The sequence below is a fragment of the Cucurbita pepo genome, chromosome 18, assembly GCF_057944985.1.
Source record: "Cucurbita pepo subsp. pepo isolate OVF chromosome 18, ASM5794498v1, whole genome shotgun sequence".
In the NCBI taxonomy this organism is placed as follows: domain Eukaryota; kingdom Viridiplantae; phylum Streptophyta; class Magnoliopsida; order Cucurbitales; family Cucurbitaceae; genus Cucurbita; species Cucurbita pepo.
The window spans coordinates 9,041,277-9,066,509 of NC_141815.1; the positions used below are offsets into that span (position 1 = coordinate 9,041,277).

The window sequence follows — 25,233 nt, forward strand, 5'->3', positions numbered from 1 at the left end:
CACATTGTTTGAATGATGGTAGGCTAAACAATTGTTACTTTCAATATCATGCCATATATTAAATTAATTTTAATAATTTATCTTTTTCTCTTTGTTCAAAGGAAACAAGTCCCTTTCTTTTTCTTTTTTTTTCTTTTTCTTTTTTAATTTTTTTAAATTAATATAAAAAACAATACGACGAGTCGGCTGGTTTCAAATGATTTTTTGAGTACTACTCCTTTGTCGTAGTTTGTCGTAGTTTCTAACCATTTACAGTCCATTTGTTAGCATCAGTATGCTATTGTCCACTTTGAACATAAACTCTCACAACATTGCTTTTAGCATTATCCCAAGGGAGATGTATTCCTTATTTATAAACTCATGATCAAACTGTTAACTAGTCGATGAAGGGGTTGATCATGTGTAACAGCCCAAGCCCACGGCTATTAGATATTGTTCTCTTTGAACTTTTCTTTCTGGGCTTTCCTTCAAGGTTTTGTTCCCCTATCTAACCGACGTGGGATCTCACAATTCACCAATTTCAGGGTCCAACGTCTTCGTTGGTACTCGTTCCTCTTTCCCATCGATGTGGGATCTCACATTATGGGTTTATAGTAACGATACACCTCCATTGGAACGAGGTCTTGTGGAGAAACTAAAAGAAAAGCTATGAGAGCTTATACTCAAAGTATGGAGAGTCGTGGTTTCTAACAACGGCCATTCCCAATTTTGCAACTGCTCTAAACGGGTTATTTCGGAACGAGTAGCAAGAACGAAAACCCGCCATCAAATTCACTACTCGACTACTAAGTTCTCATAACCCCCTTGAGTTCTAAGTTCTAATAAGGCCATCCATTTATATTATATCAGCCTAATTAACCTATGATACAAGACTACAAAGTTTTCCTGCAAGCTTCCTCCTGGTATGGCTTGGCTGCTGCTTTACAAAACGACGTCGCCCTCCAAAACCCGAAGCACCTACAACAAGTGTAACGCGGTCGTGACGACGTTAAAGGGTAGTAAAAACACTTTGACAATGCTTTAGATTGTGCATGTGTGTCTTTGGCTGTGCTTCTTGAATGAAGTATATCATATAGTTTGGAAACATCAGTGATTGCCTGAATGAGCCGAATCGTACCTGAGACATACGCGGTCTTACGTACAGATCGTGCTTGAGGCACAAGGAAGCACATTGCAGCATGCGGTGAACTTCCTCGTCCGAATAACAGTTCCTCAAGCATGGATCTACCAGTTCAGAGATTGCATCTTTACGCAACAGGTTTCGTGCCTGATCCCGACATGAAATGTAAGGAAAACGGATCAGAAAACATGAATATGAATCAGAAAAAGAAAGGAACTTGAATAATGTGACATGGAGGTAAGGCAAATTGTGTTGCCTTTTAGGAATGGTTTCACTAAATTTGTGTCACAACCTAATATTTTACTGAGCCGTGACCCAAAACATGTAACGGCACAGACCCACCACTAGCAGATATTGTCCTCTTTGGACTTTCCTTTCGGGCTTCCCCTTAAGGCTTTAAAACGCGTCTGCTAGGGAAAGGTTTCCACACCCTTATAAAGGGTGTTTCGTTCTCCTCCCCAACCAATGTGGGATATCACAATTTGCCACTTGTGAGACTGACTTACCCATCCAGTGAGGCACTGCTGGCCCTTGGGACGGTTTAAATCGATCGCTTTGCGCCCCGTCACGAGTTCCAGCAAGACTACGCCAAATGAGTATGTATCAGCTTTCTCTGTGATTTGGCCACTCTGTGCATACTCTGGAGCCAGATAGCTAAGCAAGCAATGTATTTGCAATCAAATGTTTTGGATTGCTAGTTTCTATAATGAAAAAGGAAGAAAAATGGTTACCCAAATCTACCAATGATTCTGGTTTCTACTGCTAGGTCGCCATCCGGCTGCCACCTTGCCAGCCCAAAATCTCCTACCTACGACTCGAAAACAAAGTTGTGCATGGTAAGATCCCACATTAGTTGGAGAGGAGAACGAAATATTTCTTATAAAGGTATGGAAACTTCTCCCTAGCATACGCGTTTTAAAACCGTGAGGCTGACGACGATACGTAATGGGCCAAAGCGAACAATATCTACTAGCCGTGGGTTGGGGCTGTTACACGCATCTTTTACCTGAACTATGAACCAAAGAAGGCAAAAAAAGATGCACACTTCCATAATGTTCTTATTTGACAGATAGACAATGCTAATACAAAAATGTAAACCATGTTAAGCAAACGGGATTGTAACGGCCCGAACCCACCACTAGCAGATATTGTCCTCTTTGGGCTTTCTCTTCTAGGTTTTCCCTCAAGATTTTAAAACGTGTCTACTAGGGAGAGGTTTCTACACCCTTATAAGGAATGCTTTGTTCCCCTCTCCAACTAGTGATCGGTAGGAATGATGAGAGCATAAAGAGAGCATTGACTCACTAGTGGCTCGAAATCATGAGTAAGGAGAATATTGTTTGGTCGAATATCACGGTGTACAATACAGCCAACTCTACATTCTTCATGAAGGTATCTCAAACCTCGAGCAGCTCCAACTGCAATCTTTTGTCGTGCAGACCATTTCAGCGGGTTGCGATTTCTTCCTGCAAAGATTGAACATAGCGGTCGATATGACCGAGCACAGGTCATCAAACCGAAGATGAGCTACACGATTAACTACGACAGGAAAAATCCATGAACTTCAAAAAGAGGACACATGATTTGAGTTGCTTGTGTACTATTGCAATGCCAACAAGACAAGAACATGTTTTGAGATAAGACATTACCATAAAGATGGGAATCAAGAGATCCATTGCAAATATATTCATAAACAAGCAACCTTCTTCCATCCTCCACACAAAATCCAATGAGCATCACGACGTTTCGATGTTGCGCACGACTTAAGACCTCGACTTCCGAACAAAATTCTTGATCTCCCTGAGTACTAGCCAGTTTATATTGCTTGACAGCAACGACTTGCCCGTCGGGTAAGATGCCTCGGTGCACGGATCCAAATCCACCCTCAGCCAAAAAATTTGTTTGTGCAAACTCACTTGTAGCAACTTCAAGTTCTGCATAAGTGAACCATCTTGGAGGATTCCCAAATGCAGGGGCCTTGTGTTGACACATAGAACAGAGTGGAGGAGGGCCAAGAGGCGATTCTCGGGATATCGAAACCGTGTTTCTTATGTTTCTGCTCGAGCTAATATTGCTATTTCGATTCACCACACCAGTGCTAGGCTCTAGAGAACGAGTAGACGTTTTCTTGACCAGATCTTGGCGTGTCGAAACTGGAAGTCTATGATGAACATATGAAACTGAGGGAGTTTGCTTTTCATTCTCAGAATCACATTCTGATCCAGACAAATTTCTCAAGCTACCACAAATCCCAGAGAACAAATATGAACTGCCCACGTCCGAGCTCGATATCGATGATGTTCCAATATCCGTTACTGTAAGAGGAGACACTACATCAGGAGTACCGTCGGGAGTCGAGTCACGAGCGCTAAACTTGGTTGATTCATCGAAATAGCTTTTAAGACACTTCTGAGATATATCTAATTCATGTGATGATATCAAAGCTTCTCTAGTGTTCCTTTTAGGGGATTCCATCAAATTCAAACGAAGAACCTTAGGCTGAGAGTTGTTCATAAGAACGACATTGCATTGCAGCTCTTTCAAACAGTTTTTCCTTTCATCTTTCAAATGTCTGCCCAAAGTACAAAATGAAGATTCCAAATTCATGAACAACTACGTGATATGTCATTGCATATGATGCCTAAAATGCACGCAGTTCATATGAATGTATGCATATAATAGAGACAAGTTTTACATGATATCTATTACTTATCCAATATCAACCAGTTTGATTGAGCTTTCTTAGCTTCGGTAGCCACCGTACCCCGAGCCGAACCAGAAAGAGCTTTGATCCTGACTCTTATCTGCAAAAAAGTTCCAATACTTGATAAGGATTTGTAGGCAACAAGGAACATAAGTTATTGAACATACCTTCAGTGGATCATATGCACCATGAAGCTGCTGAACCATTTGAGAACATGAATGCACAATGTCATCCTTCCGATCTGAAGAAGTTCTTGATGGGGTTCTTGGATGACCGATCGCACAGTTGCTGGTAAGTCGAGACAATCCTCGCATCCATTTATCTAAACTTTTGGGATTTTATTAAGAGTCTTAAGGATGAAACTTCAAGATCAAGAAAAATACAAAAGAAAAATGATTGTGAGATCCCACGTCGGTTGGAGAGGGGAATGAAATATTTCTTATGAAAACCTCTCCCTAGTAGACGCATTTTAAAATCTTGAGGAGAAGCCTTAAAGAGGACAATATCTACTAGCGGTGGGCTTGAGCTGTTACAAATGGTATTGGAGCCAGATATCGGGAGGTGTGCGAGCAAGGACGCTGGGTCCCTAAGGAGGTGGATTGTGAGATCTCATATCAGTTAGAGAGAGAAACGAAACATTTCTTATAAGAGTGTGGAAACCTCTCCCTAGTGGACGCATTTTAAGATCTTGAGGGGAAGCCCTAAAGAGGACCATATCTACTCGTAGTGGACTTGAGTTGTTACAAATGGTATTAGAGCTAGATATCAGGCAATGTGTGAGCAAGGACGCTAGGTCCTGAAGGAGGTGGATTGTGAGATCTCATATCAGTTGGAGAGGGAAACAAAACATTTCTTATAAGGGTGTGAAAACCTCTTCCTAGTGGACGAGTTTTAAAACCTTGAGGAGAAGCCTGAAAGAGGACAATATTTGTTTGGTGGGCTTGAGCGGTTACAAATGGTATCAAAGCTAGATATCAAGCGGTGTACCAGCGAGGACACTGGATCCCCAAGGGAGTGGAATGTGAGATATGGAAAACGAAACATTTCTTATAAGGGTGTGGAGATCTCTCTCTAGCAGACGTGTTTTAAAACCTTGACGGAAAACCTGAAGAGGACAATATTTGATAGCGGTGGATTGGGTTCGATCCCATTTTAACCAAGATCGGAATTCAAAGAATTATCGAGCTACCCATCTTTCATCTTGGGCCAAGAACATACATAAGAACACTAAGAATTTTGATGCAGAATGATATTAAGCAGTCATAGAAAAAGCAAAGGAATCTTAGTTGAGTGATGAGAAGGGATAATGAGAAGGAGCTTAACATGATCTCCAGGCAGAACAAGATGAGTGAGAGCCCAAAGGAGAGCAGCCTTGGAAACATCCTTCGAGGTGGCTTTAATGGCGACGACCACCACTTTCCCAGCCACATCCCAATGACCCTCCTCCATATCCACAAACCCAGTTCAGTTCCCAACCTTGAGGATCAAATTTGAAATCAAGTGGAATCAGCGATGGAAATGGTGGAGAAAATGAGGGTTAAAGAAGAAAGAAATAGTGAATTGAGGCAACATTTGGGCAATTGTTTTGGTTGTTGAAGCCACGCAACACAAACACAATGCCATATTCTCCTTTATTCATGTCAACAAACAAGTAAATCAATTATGTACAGATAAATTATCCAAAAAAAAAAAACATTGCTTTCTTCTTTAATTCAACAAAGATTGCCTGATTTTTGAGTTCATTCTCACAAAATCTAGATTTAAAAATTTTAAAATCTATGATTGGTTGATTAATTTTAAAACATGTTAGTATATTTTAAAATTTTATTAAGTATTAAGTGGAGTAATTTCACCCAAAAATAAAAATAATAGGTTATATTGAGTTATTTTGATCCGACAAATTTAAGGCTTGAATTGAATTAAAAAAATTACGAATTAGCCCTAACCAATCCCATTGCCTTTTTCCGATCGAGGCTTCGCTTCGAACCGACGTAATTATTATCTCTTTCCTAACCGCCGAGCGCCATGGTGGCTGAGTTTTCTTCGACGAGGTTGAAGAGGGAAGACTGTAAACGCACCAAACACGACTCCAGTTTCTCCAAATGGGAGGTTCGATCTCTCTCTCTCTCTCTCTTCCAAACTTGGTGAGTTCCTTCCTGTTTATAGAAATGAGCTTGAAATCGAAGCTATAGCATTCTTTTAGGATAGTTATGAAGCAGCTTGAATCGGTGTTCCTCTGTATTTGGTCCAGGCGGAGATGTTCATAGTTTTCTTTTTCAAATCTTGATTTGAATCCAAGACTCTTGCCTTCACTTCACTGTTTTCTCGACTGATTTGCTTGTTATTAGTAGTAACCAAAGCAGTGCCTCTTGTAAGCATCGCAACCAAACTTATACACATTTTCCTCATTGTATTGCTTGTTGTGGTGACCTAGATTCTTGTTGCGCCTTCTGATTGGGAAGACTATTCGTCGGGGAAGGAAGGTGCAGAGAGGTACAGAATTCACAATCTTCCTAAAGTTTCAGGTCCTGGGCTGTATGAGCTTGGGATAGCTGTATCTAGCTCTGGTTTGGGCCGTGAGATAGCTAAACTAGATGCAGACTGGATAGTTGTCGTCTACCTCGGCGAAGCCGATAACGTTAGAACTCGACTACAGCACTATGGTCGCTCAGGTTCTCATTTGGGCAATGGCTATTTGTGTTTCGTTGACTGTAAAGTTGTTCCCCTCGAAAAGGGACCTGGTTTGTTTCAGGAGATGTTCACCAGAGGATACTCCATTGTGTATAGATGGGCTCCGGTAAGTAAGTTTGTTTTGTTTCTATATATACCTGAATCAAATGGTTTCATCTGGTTCTTGTAATGCCTTTGGGGAAATGGCTATCAACTGCATTAGCATGTATGTGATAGCAATTCTTTTATTGGCATCTGAATGTTGGTCGTTCGCAGTGTCTTTTGAGTGCTCTAGAAGAACACAGTTCCCCACTGAATCTGCATCAATGAGCAGTCAAACTGGGGTTAGAGCATTTAGTCACAGTAGGTGGCTGTTTGAAAATAGGGAAAGCTTGGATCAATTATTGTGAACTGGAAAGAGTGTTGTGAGATGTGATTCTGAATGCTAATTTTTTTGTACTGATAGTATATACCTTACTCTTAGCTCTTTTGGTGAGATCCCTGGTGGAGAACGAAACATTCTTTATAAGGGTGTGGAAACCTCCTCCTAACAGATGCGTTTTAAAAACCCTGAGGGGAAGGCCCAAAGAAGAAAATATCTGCTAGCGGTGGGCTTGAGCTTTTAAAGTTGGTATCAGAGCTAGACACCGTGCGATGCACCAGCAAGGAGACTAAGCCTCGATGGGGGGTAGACACGAGGTGGTGTGCCAGTAAGGACACGAGGCATGTGGATTGTGAGATCTCATATCAATTGGGGGAGGAGAACAAAGCATTCTTATAAGTGTGTGGAAACCTCTTCCTAGCAGACGCGTTTTAAAAACCTTGAGGGAAAACCCGAAAGAGAAAACTCAAAGAGGACAATATCTACTAGCGGTGGACTTGGGCTGTTACACTTGCTGGCCTGATCCAAGGCCTGATCCAAGATTGCAAACATATACGTGTACCAATGTGTTTGAGTATAAAAGGAAGTCTGTATTTTGTGGTTTTTTCCATTCCATGTTCCTAATTTCTTTTGTTGCTTTGACAGATGAAAAACAAGAGGGATGCTCAGATGACAGAAGCTCAACTGCTTAAAACATTTGACTATGCATGGAATACATCTGGTAATGGTGCACGACGACATAATGATGTACTAAAAAAACTCGAGGATATCGCTTCACAAACTAAGAAATTTACCATCATTGCCAGGAAGCTTCTGCCATTTAGACAGAAGCAGATGGGCATCAAAATTAAAACGAGCAAGCCAATTCCAACAGAAAACAAACCAGGTGAATATGGTGAGGAGAGGAGCAGTTTCTTCTCTCGCATTCTCCACTTCAGCAGATCTCGGCCTAGACTAGTTGTGAACACTGATGATGTTAGTGGGGCTGATAGCAACAGTTGCGGAGTGGTCATAGGGTATGGCGTAGTTTGTAGGAAGCCCCCAGTCGAAGGAAGGAAGAGGTGTGCTGAACATAAAGGGATGAAAGTTAATGGGTTACTGAAGAACTCATCTACCATATATGGTGACACAGACTTCTCTGGTAGCAATGCTGAGACTTCCTATAACACAGAAGAGTTCTCAGTTCAAGATTCCTTTCCTAATAAGGGAAATTTTCTTCCAATTTGTGGAGTTGTTCTATACGATGGCTCTCCATGTAGAAGAACCCCAGTTCAAGGAAGGAAACGGTGTGAAGAACACAAAGGGCAAAGAATTCGTAGATCAACTCTTATATCATCTCAAGAAGCCAAACCAAAAGTTGATTTGCCAAGCCAGGATAATCTTGCTTCTTTAAAGTACAAGCAGCAAACTTCGCCCACATCAACACAGGAATCCATTCTGATAGCACAAGACAATTCTCCAGACCTCAACTCAAGCCTTGAAAGAAAGTGTGGTGTTGATTTAGGCAATGGGCTCTACTGCACCAGGCAGCCAGTGAAGGGACGAGTTAGGTGTGGGGAACATAAAGGAATGAGAATTAAAGGGTTAATTTCAAGGTTAGCCACAGTGTCTGATGCTATTTCTGTCAGGTAGATTTGCATCCAATGAGAATTGTGCACTAATATCTGTAAGCCAACTTCATCTATAAGGGTTCTCTTTGCAGAAAACATTAAGGGGAAGCAAGCAAAAGATTACAAGGCTAAAAAGGCTGGTAATGCTCCTTCCTTTTTCTGTGAGAAAACCTTTACGGTGCCATATCTCAGAAATGGAACCATCAGGACTCTGGCTACATAATGATAAACTTCAGCAAACAGTTCAAACTAGTGTATCATAGGGGACTAGATTATGTTGTATTGACTTCACACTTTTTCTAATTTATCATTGTAGCATGAACTTATAGTTTGCCTTCTGCCTTGTTCAACACAGAAGAGGTAGAAGGGGCCTTCTTATTCAGAAATAAGAAAGGCCATCTATAAGATTTCTGAGTCTACTTTATTATGAACAACAGGAACTTGTATCTGTAGACCATTAGTATTTTTCAAAGTTAAAATTATTGTGTTACATCCCTACTCATTTTAGTGTTTGTTTGCTTGCATAAGTTGAATTAGACTTCACAATTAGAATATAAAGAAAAATAGATTCAAATGACATTGATTTCGTTCCCATTTCGATTGCTGGTGCTGTTGACCTGTGAAACTAACTACGAGTTCAGTCCAATCTATTTCACAAAGTGCAATCCTAACTCCCTGTTTGGACGTTAGGCTAAATAATAAAAATTACCATTGAACTTTTCCATCTATTTCTAAATTACTCTTATTAGAAATCTTTTTAGAATTTAGGATAGAAATCGGTACCTACTGTAGTAGTGACAAAGAATAGTATGATGATTCAAATTTTTATTCTAGATCACTATCACACTATTCAAAGTCCCAATTTACGTCCAAGTTTTGAAACGTTTATGAAATATCAAGGGTAACTAGTAGTAGAAAGTAGAGAAATCAGTGATTCTTATCTAAACTCCCACGACCCTGTGAAGGGAGGGCTTGGTGGGAGGCAACCATTTCCGAACAATATAAAATATATGAAGAATCAACGTATATACTAGAAGTTACCTTCAATCAAAACATAAATCTTTACACAAGACATCCAGCTATATGTACACCTTGTGCTAATTCTACATTTATGACAGTTACTACTTTTTGGAGACATCTGAATAACAAATGTTTCGGCCTTAACGGTATTCCTTCATAGATTCTTGTAACTAGCATGTGCTCTAAACAGACTGAAAGAATGCATATACAAATAATCTCAAGGCTAACGTGATGGATTCTAATACTAGAATATGCCATTGTTTTGAATGGGAAAGAAAGAATACTTGTTATGTATTAAGAGAGGATGATTGGATGTTTCTTTTATTTGTTACCACTTCTACCACAGCTTCGTCTCGGGATGGAACTCTTAGGTATGTTTTCATTACATCATAAACCGTAAACCCAATTGCTACTGATGGTACAACCTGAAAAGTACACAACTTAGCTTAGACACTACACTGTGATGGAATGATGTGGAAGGAGACTAGGTAAAGGAATTGATATTCTCACCTTCAAGTAGTTGATGCTTAAGCCTGAAAACAACTGTTTAATACCTTGCTTTCTAGCTATCAAAGCAAGGGTTTCAAATGTTCCCATCATCTCCGCATTCGTGGACGCTAGTACGCGTTGGACCTGTTCGAGCAAATTTTCACAAAGGTTTCATATGGTTCAGAATTTAAACATTTTAAGTTATTCCATGAATGTTGGTGCAACTTATTACCTGCATTTGCCTCCTAACCACATCAAGAGGGTATGTAAAGGTCTGACCTAACAGGCCTGCAACCGACCCGCATACCAGCTTGACCATAATATTTTTCTTGTGTTCCTCTGGTACATGTCGCTTCATTTCTTCATAGAAGTAGAACTTCAAACCAGCATATGGAAAAATCCCGTAAAGTGATGGGGCTGGCAGTGACACTCGGTATTAATTGGAAAACTAGCTAAGTGAAAACTAAGCCCCAGAAAAGTAGATGCTAGTACTTATATGAGCAGATTAAAAATGCATACCAACACCACGATAGAGACCTCTAAGTCCAGCTTCTTTAAAAGTTTTTGAGAAACAGTCAGAAATCCCTTTATATACATGCTCAGGGCTTACTAGTTCATGAATACTCGACTTTGACGGACCGACAACCTGCAATATCAGATTTAACTAGGTTAGAATGTTTCCACAGGAAGGTAGTGTAAGGAAACTCATCTCTTTACTCGCAGCGAAGTTCAATGATACTATTTTCATATTCTATTCTTGGGGGGAGAGAGTAAGGCTATGGCACTAAAAGATAGTTTTCATGAATCTAGTTAAAATGAAACGGTCGTCTCCATTGACCTCTCAACTGACTAACTAGGCCGAATGAGGTCTACAATTTTATATATACTTTTGTTTTGGGGCAGCTCACCTGGAAAGCTAACTTAGTCCGAACCAAGTCCAGAGGATAAGTAAAAATCACTGCAGTTCCTCCAGCAAATGATCCTGCCAAAAGATCAAGTACGGGGCCTCTATCAAAATTTGGAAAAGAAAGGATAATCCATCTTCGATATTGTTCATAAGCCATGTAATGCAGCGCTGCATAAGGAACAATCCGAGCGACACTAGCACCATTGCCTCTGTGATAAAATCCACCAATATGTCATTTGCGGGGGGGGGGGGGGGAGGGGGGGTGGCCTTGGCACAAAAAATAATAGCACTTTATGTACCCACCTGTAGAAACCCAGAAAACCTTCAGTCTTTGTAATCTTCTTGATAGATCCAAATAATCCTATGCTTTGATACTCTGCTCTTCTGGTCTAACAAGTTGACAAATAAGTACAGATGTTGTTAACTTCTAGGAAAATATTTTACCGTGAAAAAATTGGATGGACATCAGAATCCACAGGACTAAGTAGAAAATTTCCAATATGAAAAAAGGATCATAAATTCAACATCAACTCTACATTATTTAAAATATAACAAAAACATTTACATCTAAAAAATGAAAAAAATCATAAACTGTGCCTAATATTTTGGGGGAAAAAATTTATCAATAGTTTGGCATGAGCTTGGAATCAATGTTTTGGAGAATTCCCTTGAAAGCCATGAGCTTGGAATCAAGAGTTTGGCATCTAGACCCTAGGGATCTTTCTCCAGTGAATCGATGAATAAAATTTTGGTAGGTAGATCAAGCATTCTTCCTCAAGGAAAGGCCAAGCTACTTTAGAAACCAAAAAATCCCAAGAAAGTCAAGTTCTTTAGGAGAAATGATGGATTTGTAGCTATTAGATACCTCAAATAGTTCCTTAGAACATTACCAATTCAACTCTGTATTTCCCATTTTATGGGACTGATTGTTCTTTAGGAACGGAAGTCCTTTTAGATGTTAGAAAAGAGAAAATTGCTAGAAAGAGTTCCTCCAGATATTCCATTGATAAGAGAGTTCAAGCCATTATTCTTTACTTCAACCAATTTAGGAGAGTTTCTCTGTATTCTCACTGATCCTAAATTTAAGCTCCCCTCTTTTTTAGCATCTTTTAGTTTATTACATAAATTTTTCAAGTTCTTGTCATTCAAAAACAAAAGAAACAAAAAGGATCCTGTTTATCAAGTAAAGCCAGCGGGAGTTATTTTCCTGTCTATCAAGTAAAATGCGAAGAAGTTATGGACTCGAGCGCATCTTGATTTTTCCACAATCAGGACTGAAAAACTAATGGGAGTTCCATCTTTAATTGATTAGATTTAATGTTTAAGCTAACCATTGTTCCGGGTAAATTATAAGCTAAAATCCGAAAGAACATGCAGCACAGCACCTCATTCTTGTAGAATCTCATTCTTATTTCCAAGAGAGAACAAAGAAGATAAAGAATAAGGAAAGGAAAAGATACATTCATGAACACGAAAACGAAATTCCTCAAGATGCACCACAACTAATATACATTCTAATTTCGAAAAGGAGTAACATTAAATTGAGCTCAATTCCCAACAAATCACGATTAAATCACTTACAAGACGAAAACAAACAAATTCCTAAAGCAAACAAACTAAAACAAATCCAAGAACAAACACGATCAACAATTTTCAACTCCACAACACAACCAAAATGAAAAACAATCACTACCAAGGGCAGAGAATGCTGAGAAGAAATTACCTGGAATAAAATCTTGACACGCTCAAGTGGAGCAACGACGGTCTTCGCAATTCCACCGGCAACCCCGCCGGCGACCAGCTCCTTAGCGTATTGAGGCATAGCCTCTATGACCCCATCCATGATCGTGCTCACCTCTCTTTGTTCCCTCTTCTTCGCCATTGATCATCAACTTAGGGGGGAAAAGAAGAGATTAAACAAATAATCTTGGAGAATCGATTGTGATTCAAGAAACAGAATTTGGAAAGGAAGACGAAGACGGAAGCGTTTCTGAATTTGGCTCGAACCGTGTCAGACCAGTCAAATAAGTCCACGACTCCGCTTCTTTACATTACTTTTATTTGTTATATTAAATTAAAATTTGGCTATTTTTTTCAAAAATAGTAATATTATATGTATTATTTTATAAATATTCTAAATAAGTCGGTCGTAAAATGAACAATAACACTTGATCATTGTCGTATCATTTCAAGTTATGATCGCTCGTTTTTATTTGAACGATAGTTTTGAAATCATTTACAAAAATATTTGGGATCGGGACATCAGGAATAGAGCCTCACCGAGTTTGGATAGGTTTCAGGGCAACTATTACTAACCAATTCCAAAAAGGTTCGAGTAGAAAAAAAAATTATTATTATTATTTTAAATATAAAACAAAATAAGGTTGTAAATTTTCTAATTTAGCAAATGAATTGTCACACCGGGAATGATTATGGGTTTATAATCAAAAAATACTTTCTCCATCCATTAGTATGAGATCTTTTGGGAGTCATGAGAGATTATGGTCAAAGTGGACAATATCATACTATTGTGGAGAGTCGTGTTCATCTACTCCATTAATATGAGATCTTTTGGGAAAACCCGAAACAAAACCATGAGAGAATATGCTCAAAGTGACAATATCATATCATTATGGGGAGTCATTCTCATCTAACAGAAAGTTTTTAAAAATAAAAATTATACAAATTAAGTATATTTATTGACGTGACACATAGATTCTTTAATATATAAAAAATTATTTTTAAAACTATAAATGTCTGTATATGCTATATATATTCCTCTTAAATTTCGTTTGCAGCCGTCTAAATGCAATTAATTTGGTTGTATAATTTAGTGGTTATTTGACTAAAACTTAAGAATTTATTCGAAACTAAGTAAAAGTTAATGAATTAAATTATATAAATTAAATAGACAATAAAATAAAATAAAATAAAGAAACTCAATGTCCATAATTTTAAAACTTCAGAGATTATTATTATTATTATTATTATTTTACTGAAAAAATAGTTTTGAAATTATAATTTAGTTCTTCCTGCAAAAAAATGAACAATAATTAAAAATCCAAAAATAAATATAAAATAAATAGAAAGTTGTTCAAAAGTAATCTAAAAGAAATTTACTTTTTATATCAAAATGGCAATAAAAATTAAGAACAGTTTTGAATAACTAAAATTGTACTTTTTGTTCTTAAAAAATATATGCTATAAATAGTTATTTCAAACACAAGAGGATAAACCTTGATTACGACTCTTAAGAACTAATTATTAAAATAAGATGGTTTTTTTTATAAAAAAAATGCACTAAAAAAGAAATTGTCCCTCCAACTTTATGCTATATATGCTGTGTTGGAGAAAGAATAGAATCCAAAATAAGGTAGAGATGCAGAAAGTAAACAGAAAAAATTCCTAATTATTCTTCTTTGATTGCTTAAAATGTAAGTATAATCATCAACTTTCGGTTTAGTTTTAATTTTGTGTCTAATAAGTCCTTTTATTTATTTATTTATTTACCTGAAGTGTCTCTCGTTGATTGAATTATTTTATATCTACGAGCTGGAGTAAGATCTTCTCCAGCTCGTTCCCGTCACTCCATTCATGGATCTTAGCCTTCACGAGCGTTTGATTGGAGTTGATGCGATCAGAGAGAGGATATAGCTTCCTAGGCATCACATGGTCTCCTTCTTCAAGTCTTAGGGTCGGGCAAAAATCGCCCCTCCCGTCTCCAATGTATATGAAGAACTCATTTTTTTCGCTTTTAGAAGCTCGGATTTGATCGATTACCAGGCCCTGCATGGAATCCACAGTTCAATGTTATAAGTGTATTCAAGCAATCTCATGCCCACATGGTAAATCATTTTACATTTTACAAATGAAGCAATGAAGCAATGAAGAAATGAAGGAGTTCTTTCTATACTCTGAATGGTGGAGGAAAGTTGGTTTGACATAAGATGCAAGTCATGCTCCAAGCTACCATATTTTCAGTAACTACATACCAAACTCGATGTTGGGATGTAACCAATACGTTAAATGATAAGTTTAGTCTCCAAACTTTCGGTTTGTGTCTATCATGCCCTATGAACTTTAACAAGTGTCTCGTCAATCCTTCAATTTTGTGTCAAATACGTCATTAACCTATCCGACGTTTGTTTAAAATTCAGAGATAGAGCCCTATAAGACATAAAGTATAACAACTAATTTGTAAAAATTTCAGTTATGTCAGGAACTTATTAGACCCAAAATTGAAAATCCAAGGACGTGTTAGAGAGTTTAAGGACGTGTTCAACACTTTAAAATTTAGGAACCTTTTAGACACGAGCTTGCAAGTTCATGGACTAAACTTGTAATCTAACTCGATCAGAACCTAACTTAACATGATAAGTCCAAGCAAAGCAACAAAAATATGTTATTGCTCCATAATATGTCTCATCTATAGCACAAAGGGAGGCTTTGGTCGCTCTGTTTATCCCCCAGATATCATACCAGAAACGCATGGTCCTCACAGATTCAAACATAGCAAGTGTATAGCATATCTTCTATCTTAAAACTCATGCAAGTTTAATTTAGAAAGCACCTAGAAAAGCTTTCTTTAATCAGCAGAGACATTGAACTGGCCTTTCAATCATACAGCAAGATATAAATGCAGGATTAGATCAACAAGTGACTTGAGTGATAATACCTTACACATATTTGATGGGCACAAATTGCAGCCATGAGGAGATGATTCATTATGATATGGTAAGATTCTAAGCCTTCCTTCCTCATCTACAAAGGTAGGATTTGTATTGATAGTGGAAAAGCATCCCAATACACCATGATGTTCTAAGATTGTCTCGATGAAAAACTGATTAGCATCACTAATTATCCTTAAGTCACATCTGGATAACATCAATTCCATGTTCTTCTAGTTAGTCATCAGAATCACTCTAAAATATGGTTTTAATCCTTCAAAATGGTATGAAAATCACATTTAAAAGTGTAAAACAAAACATTAATTTGATTTTGAATGATTAAAAACATGTTTAGGAGTGATATTGACCCTGAAATAAGTGGTTTACACCAATTTGATCATAAACAGATGAGAAAAGCTACCCGGCGGAATGAGCTGATTTAATAGCAGCAACAATTCGTGGATGCAACGCAGCCCCTTCCAGACACTCAGCAATATCCCTCATAGTTCTTCCTCGAGATTGGAGCTCCACCATCAAGGTATCCTATCAAAATTAAAATAATCAAAATCAATCTCAGCAGCATTCCATAGCCAGAGTAAATTCAACATAAGTCGAAGATTAAACAAACACCAAATTCGAAATTCTTTACTAATAACATGTGGAATAAGAATAATTCCTCATTTCCCTAATTCCATCTATACTATAGCAATCAATGAGTTGAGAACTGAAGTACAGAGACGATAGAAAATGTAAAATGAAAAATCCAAACCATGAGAGAGTTCCAAGGCAAGGAAGAGTAAAGCTCATTGAACAGATCTGTGAGGCCCATTCGCGTCACCACCAAATTATCGCTATCGCCATCAATGATCGTCCGATCGAAGTCGAAAACTATCGTAATCCCAGCCATCGCAAACAGTCCTCCAACTAAACCGAATTCGCAGCGATCCAAGAGGCCAGGGGGTTGTTTACACAGTCAACTCAGCCGCCGACGATGAAACCCGACGGCGGCCAATAAGTCGAAACAATAAACTGTAACGAGCGTTCGGTATTCGGCGATGAAGAAGGGCCGTCAGATTATTGGATTTAGATTTTTTTTTTCTTTTTTGTCTTATTATCTAAAATTAATTCAAGTAATTTTTAAAAACTTTTAATAATAAAAAAAATAAAAAATAAAAAACATATCAAATTAAAAATTAGAAATTCGTTTTAAATTTAATTATAATAAAAATACTTTTACTAATATAAACATAATTCAACTATAGTTAAAAATGCACGTCATTATAAAAAATAAATAAATGTACAATTGAATTGAAAATACTATATTGTACTTTCAATTTTATAACAATTTGATAATTAAATTTTAAATTTGGTAACAATTTAATTATGTTAAAATATTATTATGATTTAGTCGCTTTTTAAACCAAGAGTATTTATCAATACAAATATTAAATTGTTACTGAGTTATTTTATTTAAAATCAAATAAATTACAAAGATAGAAAAAAAAAAAAAGTAATAAATGGAGATGGTAAGATATTTGCTTTATAATAAAATATGATATATATGATAAACTATAATTTAATACTAAATATTTTTAACATTAGAAAAAGTTGTTTCTAAAATTTGTTTAAGAATTTAAATATTTTTTTAGAAGGAAAAGAAAAACAATAAATTTTATATATATATATATATATAGTGAAGTTAGATTGAATATTTTAAAAACCTATTTATAATTACTAATTTAGCCCGAAGTGTATAACAACCTGGATGACATCCAGGCCCCATGACATGATCAAAGGCGGCATAAATGAAGGGAATCATAGGCAACCTGGGCCGCACATGAATGTTCTTACAACTGTTCTAAGAAACAGAGCGGGAATCACGGCAAGGGCGGCAAAAGTTTATGCTTATTCAGTGAATCCCAGCTAGCATTCATTCAATCTGTATTGCAATATTAAAAACATACATATACAACCAGCAGCAGCTCAGCTCATCTCAATGTCATTGATGAATAAATATACTTTGGTCAGATTGAACTCTTTTATGTCTGATGACTACAAAAGAATGAATGTTTTTCTCCCTATTATAGTGTGTTGTTATTTACCCATCATCATCATCATCCATGTAACACTCTTTTTTTAAACTTGCATCTCTCCCTATCTACAGACGCCCTTCATCGAATCCAAAATCTGGAAAAGAAAAACTTGGAATGACGGAGACAGACAGACGGACCGACGTTTGAATCCCCTCTTCGTTTCGAATTCTACCTGTCACGACGTTTAAGAAATGCGGGTTTTTATAGGTTTTAGCTTTAGTCCCATGCTTTCTGGAGAAAGGAGCTCTGGGGAGATGCAAGATGGACTGAGTGGACTTCGTGGACTGCCATTGAACTGGCATGGTCGATATAACCCGTACCCCATGAAGAAGTACTCCATAGGTATTAACATTGCATGTGGCTGCTCTTCGGTTACCATCGATCCACAAGCTTGGACCTACGATGAACCAACCGTCGAGTTATAATCATTTAACTAAGCCTAGGCAGTTGTTGCTGCTGGAGAATTCGATTTTTTGAATGTCATACCTCAACCAAGGCACTATATCTTCTATCCAGTTTTGATATCATATGAAGTGCTTCAGAATGGAAAGGCGAACTGTCCCCGACGAAAATGAGAGTGCGACACCGGAGCCTCTTCAACCCTTCGGTGATGTCTGGTCTTCTGCAAAAAGGGGAAACAAGGTTGCAGTTCGGCATACAAGGACGAAGGGAACGAACGAACGATTGAGATGGGAATACATTTACCTATTAATTGCTTGAAGGAACCTCAAAACATTGTTGCCTTGTCTCTCATCTAGCAACTGACAGAACAGATATACCATCTTTATCAAACAAACCCAAAAACATGAGAAAGAAACACATGACAAACAAACTAGTTTTGACATAACACATACTTTTCGACAAGCTTGAACGATATCAGACTCTGCAACTTCGGCACTACCACGGACTTCCTGTTGCATGTTAGAACAATCTCATGAATCTAGTCAACAACACGAGTATGAAAGACAAACACAGAAAGCCAAATTAACCCAAAGAATGGAAACTACATAACCTTGCTGAAGTATCGCTGAAGCAAGCACTCTTTCAACAAACCGCACATGCCATAGAAGTATAACAAGTTTGACATTACCTACAATTACAAAAGAGATATGTGACATTGAACATGAATAAAAACTTGAAAAGGCTTGAAAAGGGTACCTTATTATAGAACCACTCGGACCAAGAAGGCGACTTGTATAAGGGGGATATAAGAATTAAACCAATAACTCGTTCTCTATATTTCAACTGTAAAAGAATAAATTGGTCAGACCAAGAAATTTCTTTTTGTTATATTGAATTTCACAATGAACTTCACGATTCAAGGAACATACAGCAAAAAGAGTAAGAATGTAAGCGCCGGCTGTTACCCCCATACACATCACTGCACCAAGTCTGAAAGAGACGAATCCAAATTCGAAATGACTATATAATCTTTCATCTCAATACTCAAAAGTGGAGAAAAAGTAAAGGGGCATTGTAATTACCCAAAATAGTTGAGAACCTCAAGAATTTGATCTGCTAAATCGTCGGCGGAGGGCGAAGGATCGTGCGGACAAATCTCAGCAGCTCCTAACTGCAAGAACTCTTGGTAAAGTTCCAAAAAGGAAACTATGTGAATATAGTATTCAGGAGCAGCAGACAAAGTTATCCATGAACACAAACAACAATACAGACCTCATGTCCTGGAGGACTGATATGATAAATGCAAAAGTTATGAAGTAGCAACGAAGCTGCTTCGGGGAAAAAGAATAATCCTTGAAAACATGACATATCTGCAAGAACTCAGAGAAAACACACCACTTAAAAGTTATCTCACATAATTTGACAATGACTAAAATAACAAGAAACCGAATATCGTCACCAAAACCACAACATAAAGATAACTCCAGGCGCTTACGATTTAGAGCCAAATCAGGATAAGTAATCAATGGCGGCTTGTCTTGGTCTCCACAGACTATTACAGAGACAGAACCCTGGCCAGTTCGTACATGATACTCCTGAAAATAACATAAGTAGCTATGGGTGAGAAAAAAGGAAGCCTTTGAGGAAAGGAAAAAGTTCAAATAGCCCAACATTTCTTGCCAAGAATATACGTAAAGAACAGTTCATGTGCATTTCCTTTCAAGATGCCCAAGCTAACTTGTCCCTTCAGTTTAGTATAACTCAATAAAAGTAGTGCGTATAACAAATATATAGTTCAGCTTAAACTTATGACAACAGCCAAGATAAACAAGCAACTACCCTTGTCAACACATACAGAGTTTCATTACAAGCATAGAATGAGAAAAGATCAAAAAGTAAAAACAACTTTAATCTGCACAACCCATTGATAACCCAAACTCCCAAAGTAGAGATATACAAGATGTCTTCAATTTGTTCCAACCTTCATAAAAGCTCGACCAGGTGAAAAATCTTTGTCAAAAGGGGTAAGAAAAATTGATTACGAGGGATATTAACGGAATGAAACACAATAAAAACTATAAGAAAAGGACCCCAGAAGCTAGAAATGGCAAATGCGCAAGCAAAGCCCATCGTTATCACATCTTGCATTTAAACGAGTAAGGATAAAACACAGATCTCTGAATCAAGAAAGTAGCCACAAAACCTAACCCATTATGTAGCAAATTAATTAACCTTTGGGAGAGGGTTTGAACTTAATTATTGATAGCTTCCAAAAATTGGAAAATCCCCGTCAATCGAGACTCATAAATGAACCAGATCGCAACGGGAAAAAGAAAATAAATAAAAAAAAAGTGGAAAAGTAATAATCCCCAAAATAATTTCCTACTTTTTTCTTCACATCCAAACAAAGCTATAGAATGCCGTAAGACGTTTCACCAAATAATGAGAACCCCCAGCCCCACCGCCAAAAGAAAACGGGATATTTGGCCAACAAATCAGCAAAATCCCGCTTAAATCACCCGATCGAGGAAAAACAAGAAAGAAAAAACCGATTCAACTCCATCATAAACCAAGGCATTAAAGAAAAACCCAGAAGGAAAAAAGAGAAGAAGAAATGAGTTGAAATTTAAACAAACCTTGCCGCCGAGATAGATCTTCTCCATGTCGACGGAAACAGAGTCGTTAGGATCTGCCATAACAGCTCTATGTCCGTTCGATAGCGCCACCACCAGAACAACCGCTCGCCGTCGCTCGCGGAGGTCCTCTCTGTCTCTCTCGTCTTCCAGGCTTTGGATTCGTTGGCTTATATACAAGGCGATTCTTTCGCCCCCTGTCTGTTTTTAATACTCTCTTTTCTATCTGTTTCTTTTTTTTTTTTTTTTTTTTTTCTCTCTCTCTCTCTCTCTCTCTCTCTCTTTTATTATTTTTCTTTTTCCTTTTAATTAATTAATTTCTTTTTCTCCTGTATCGCTCTAACTGGCAAATTAACCGACGGTTAATCTCCACCGACGATCGGCGACCCTCGCACCAACTGATATTTACCCTTTAACCGCGGTCAAAATCCCGCCACCTCAGCTTGTAAAATCTAAATAAAAAATAAAAAATTCTTGAACTTCCTCAAACGGCGTCGTTCCATATGCCAAAAAAAAAAATTAACCCAAGTTCTTATTGATTTATTAATTTATTAATCAAAATACACTATAGTATAATACAAATATATCATCTTACAAATAAGATATATTATTAAACTCTATATAAGCATTAATATTTTGTCGGTAGCAATTTAAATATTACCATTAACAATATTTTTATCCCTAATTTAAATACCTTCTAAATATATTCGTTGAATAAGATTAATTTTCGAGGGATGAATTTATTTATTTTTATTTTGAATCTAATAATTATTTAATAAAATATATTACTAAATAATATTTACTAGTTAAAGCGAAAATTAATAGGAATGTAATTATTACAAATTATCTCAAATAAAAATTAAAAACTTAGAACTTTTTTTAATTAATTTAATTTATTTTTATTTTTTAAATTGTAAAGACGAAAATGAAATGATGAGGTGGGACGTGGGGCCCAACATATTGGGTTTGACTAAAAGGTGATTGGTGTCACACTGATGCTTACACCTGGCATTGGATGCTTTTTTATGTGGGACCCGCCCCGTGATGTAGGGATGTCTTACGTGTACAAAAGGAGTCATTTGGAATTTAATTTATTTATTTTTTTAGATAATAAATAAATAAAAAAGAAATGAGAGATTGCTTGCCTTTGATTGGACTCAATTATTAATCATGCCCATTTTAATTATATTTTAATATTAAATTGACTTACATTTGTCAAATTGTGAGTGGCTCCCTCACATTCCTTCACCAACCAAATAAATCACTAAAAGTAATTATAAAAATATATAAGTAATTAATTAATATTTTATTGAGAAAATTTTCAATAATAAGGAACCCTCCATCTGAATATTATAATTTATAAATTTATTTTACTCAACAACGTGAAAAGAAAGAATTGCTATGAAATATTAATTAATTGTTTCAGATAATAAGGTATTTTCCAAGCCTTAATTTTTAAAAAATAATAATAAATTTATATTTATAATAATTGAAGTTGCTTGAAAACCAATAGGCAAAATTCAAGGCCGATACAGCTTGATTGATTCAATATTTGATTCATTTTCATGAAAAACCATACAATATCGTAATGTATCGAAAAAAACGTCTTCCTTTTTTCCTCTCTTCCGTTGAAAATTTGCAATCCTTGGTCGAAAATTGTACTTTCGGAGATGAAAATCTACCATTCTCGGCGTTGTATTGAGTATTGACCTCGTCGGTCAGCTCCTCTAGAAAGATCCACAAAAGAACGTTTTTTTGTTGAATCTCATTACTCTTTCGTATCCGAATCTTCGTCCGAGTGTGGATTATGAACTTCGCCGTCGCTGTCTGTATCGTTATCATCAACAGCTGACCTCAATTCGGTCGCATCAGAGTTCGGGACAAGATCATACTTCGTAAATTTGATCTTCTTCTGTTTTTTGGCCATTCTCTGTCGCTTCTTCTTCACCGAACCATTTTGAGTTGTCGACATTGTATGAGCAGCGGATACAAGAGCTGCATTTACGGATTCGTCCACCACTCTATCCTCCTCTTCACTTCCATTTTCATTTTCCCCTTGTTTATCAATGTAAAACAACAGTTCATCATCTACACTATGTCCCGCCGACGTGGGATGCCCCGAGACTGATTTAGAAGTATCGAGAACTAATTTGGCACGACGGTTGGAAATAGTACTGTCGAATACTCTTACACCGTGATCTTCAGCCTTGAGAAGCCACTCTGGAAGAAAGCGAACAGAAGATTAGGTCGTCGACTATACTGTTAATGTGAAATTATAATCATCTTACCAAGAAATGTTTTAGGTGATGATCCGTTTGGATGATTAACATTTTCATTGCTAGGAATTTGGCTTTTGACCCATCTAATAATTTGAGAAGAAACAAGAGAACTTGAGAAGGCATTTAGATAAGAGATGGCTCTGTTCTGATCTCCATGCTCCCTAAATATAACAACAAACAAGAAATATATCAAGGAAGGTTTGATTTAAAGTTCTGGGTATGCTCAGTTCTTCACGTACCTGTAAAACTCTATGGCCTCGTGAGTAAGAATCAATCTCTTAACAGCCAGAAATGCCACTTGTTCCGCAGGTAAGTTGATGGTTTTCTCATCATTCAAAAATGAATAATCAACCAATATAAGAGCATCATATAGAATCTTCCTTAACAGAGCTTCATCTTCAGTACTCTGCAGAAAAAAAGTTTACAATCGCATCAAATGTTTAAAGAAATAGCCAGTGTATGTACATGTTCATGTTCAATCAAAGCTGAGGACAAAGTGCATGTACGTGTTCATAACAAATCAGAAATTCTTCATCTCACTATCTACTTTCATCAATTATGGGTCCATGTATCTTGAGCATTTTAACAATTTACACCACAAACAAAGTACACGAGCAAAAAGCCAAGAAAACGAGACCGATTCGGCAGGGTTTTACAAAAGCTTTGATTTTCGCAGTTCGAGGCATGGAAAAATCGGAACAGTTACGTAACACCTCTGTTCTTCGTAGACATGAAGTTAATGATGTGAATAAGATAGAGAGGATTAGCATGCTCCAAAATAATGTGGAATAAGACAGACAAAAATGTGGTCTATCCGGAAATCAACCAAACAGGGTGTGACATCCCACATTGGTTGGAGAGGGGAATGAACCATTTCTTGTAAGGGTGTGAAAATCTCTCCCTAAAACCTCGAGGGGAAGTCCAAATGGAAAAGTCCAAAGAGGACAATATCTACTAGCAGCCGGCTTGGGTTATGACACATGGTCTATCAGGAAACGTGCAACATATGGGAACTTAAAAGCTCTTGTGGGCATATGGAAGTGCCATGCAAACCAAAGCACACGCTCATAAGCACTAATAAAAGTAAACAGACTAAATAGAATATGAAACTATAAAACATTATTACTCTAAGGAAAACAAAGCCAATACGTTCAAATCATCTAAGAAAAGAAGAACATACCAACAGAGACATCACAGGTAAAGTCGCCTCCAGCAGGAATCTTACAAGAGTTTCTGTTGATACAACGATGGACCAAGTTGTGAGCACTTTACAAAACTCTAAATTTTAAAACTAGATACATGAATCATAAACATTAGAACACGCAGCAATAATTGAACACGCAAACACCATACAGAATCAAACCAATTCTTAGAAGAGATTTCGAATTACTAACCAAAAAAGTAGAAGTTCTTAATCCGAGTTATTGAACCAACAGCCCATATCCTTAGATCATTCTCCAAATCCTGCCTCGAACGCCCACTGTTAATGTCCAAGCACAGTTTCAACAGAAATGTCTCGGCAATTACAACTCCAGCCAAGCGTCGAATATCACAGACGCCTGAACTAAACTCTCCACGAACCTCACTGCTCACGAGCGGTAAGAACTGATCCAATCCCTCATTTGAGTTCGTCCAAATACTAATTAAATCCACAAAAGGAGTAACCAAATTGAAGTCAAGAGATTCACCACTCTGGTCCGAATCCTTGCATGAACTCAGATTTATAAACCCAAGAATCGTTTCAACTAAAGATTTAACCTCTCTCATCGCTTTCTTTTCCCTCTTCGAGGACAAATCCTTTCCAAGCATGTCACTAATCAATTTATACACCTCGTAAACCACTGGTGAGAGCAACGCAATGGTCTTCGAAGAACCACAAGGAGCCGAACAAGAACACGTCGTCTGAAACAAGATTTTCATGGTTGCTACTCGGTCCAAAAAGTCGCCATTCATAGTGGAGATACGGCTACGAAACGTTAATGCGGAGTAGAACCAGATCGATTCCAATGGTGGATCAGCTCTAGCTTGAATCAACTCGTAGAATACTTCCATAAATTGAGAAAAACCAAGATTTCCTTCGCGAATTTCAGCTAAAACATTTTGGATTGATTGCTCGAGAGTAAATTCGTAATTTTCTCCCAGAAAAGGACTCTGCTTTGAAGAGTTCATAGATTCCATCGATTCAACAGGAAGGAAAGCACAGAGACTGGTTGAAACTGACGAAGAATTGGAAGAGCTAAGGCAAAGTTGTTATGAA

General features: G+C 37.3%; 6 protein-coding genes across 7 annotated transcripts; 1 reads left to right on the forward strand and 5 right to left on the reverse strand.

Annotated features, from left to right (window-relative positions):
• Positions 1-495: 495 nt before the first annotated feature.
• On the reverse strand, positions 496-5,445 carry LOC111780138 (inactive protein kinase SELMODRAFT_444075-like). Its single transcript, XM_023660443.2, has 9 exons — positions 5,111-5,445; positions 3,992-4,146; positions 3,830-3,924; positions 2,770-3,692; positions 2,426-2,586; positions 1,852-1,928; positions 1,627-1,774; positions 1,118-1,267; positions 496-957 (listed from the first exon to the last, which is right to left on the reverse strand). The coding sequence occupies exons 1-9, from the start codon at positions 5,271-5,273 to the stop codon at positions 922-924; spliced, it is 1,908 nt and encodes a 635-aa protein (XP_023516211.2). The 5' UTR covers positions 5,274-5,445; the 3' UTR covers positions 496-921.
• A 345-nt stretch (positions 5,446-5,790) lies between these two features.
• On the forward strand, positions 5,791-8,986 carry LOC111780140 (protein EFFECTOR OF TRANSCRIPTION 2). Of its 2 annotated transcripts, none has more exons than XM_023660446.2 (4): positions 5,791-5,933; positions 6,259-6,621; positions 7,522-8,504; positions 8,579-8,986. In XM_023660446.2, the coding sequence occupies exons 1-4, from the start codon at positions 5,850-5,852 to the stop codon at positions 8,586-8,588; spliced, it is 1,440 nt and encodes a 479-aa protein (XP_023516214.2). In that variant the 5' UTR covers positions 5,791-5,849; the 3' UTR covers positions 8,589-8,986. The 2 variants fall into 2 exon arrangements, with proteins under 2 accessions (XP_023516214.2, XP_023516216.2); XM_023660448.2 differs by having other exon boundaries at positions 7,522-8,471.
• Positions 8,987-9,493: 507 nt separating this feature from the next.
• On the reverse strand, positions 9,494-13,217 carry LOC111780141 (Mitochondrial substrate carrier family protein). Its single transcript, XM_087119486.1, has 7 exons — positions 12,626-13,217; positions 11,206-11,291; positions 10,904-11,111; positions 10,515-10,641; positions 10,228-10,412; positions 10,017-10,139; positions 9,494-9,931 (listed from the first exon to the last, which is right to left on the reverse strand). Exons 1-7 carry the CDS (start codon positions 12,782-12,784, stop codon positions 9,794-9,796), a joined length of 1,026 nt encoding a protein of 341 aa, XP_086975612.1. The 5' UTR covers positions 12,785-13,217; the 3' UTR covers positions 9,494-9,793.
• A 1,074-nt stretch (positions 13,218-14,291) lies between these two features.
• LOC111779631 (thiamine phosphate phosphatase-like protein) lies at positions 14,292-16,659 on the reverse strand. Its single transcript, XM_023659720.2, has 4 exons — positions 16,339-16,659; positions 15,991-16,112; positions 15,578-15,776; positions 14,292-14,688 (listed from the first exon to the last, which is right to left on the reverse strand). Exons 1-4 carry the CDS (start codon positions 16,474-16,476, stop codon positions 14,437-14,439), a joined length of 711 nt encoding a protein of 236 aa, XP_023515488.2. The 5' UTR covers positions 16,477-16,659; the 3' UTR covers positions 14,292-14,436.
• Positions 16,660-17,536: 877 nt separating this feature from the next.
• LOC111779581 (protein NDL1) lies at positions 17,537-20,921 on the reverse strand. The gene is made up of 11 exons (XM_023659647.2): positions 20,701-20,921; positions 19,560-19,659; positions 19,337-19,434; positions 19,147-19,235; positions 18,994-19,054; positions 18,821-18,907; positions 18,675-18,752; positions 18,517-18,573; positions 18,368-18,423; positions 18,149-18,284; positions 17,537-18,059 (listed from the first exon to the last, which is right to left on the reverse strand). The coding sequence occupies exons 1-11, from the start codon at positions 20,758-20,760 to the stop codon at positions 17,847-17,849; spliced, it is 1,035 nt and encodes a 344-aa protein (XP_023515415.1). The 5' UTR covers positions 20,761-20,921; the 3' UTR covers positions 17,537-17,846.
• Positions 20,922-22,213: 1,292 nt separating this feature from the next.
• LOC111779560 (uncharacterized) lies at positions 22,214-25,208 on the reverse strand. Its single transcript, XM_023659621.2, has 5 exons — positions 24,371-25,208; positions 24,157-24,209; positions 23,216-23,382; positions 22,986-23,137; positions 22,214-22,917 (listed from the first exon to the last, which is right to left on the reverse strand). Exons 1-5 carry the CDS (start codon positions 25,152-25,154, stop codon positions 22,466-22,468), a joined length of 1,608 nt encoding a protein of 535 aa, XP_023515389.2. The 5' UTR covers positions 25,155-25,208; the 3' UTR covers positions 22,214-22,465.
• Between the last annotated feature and the right edge of the window lie 25 nt (positions 25,209-25,233).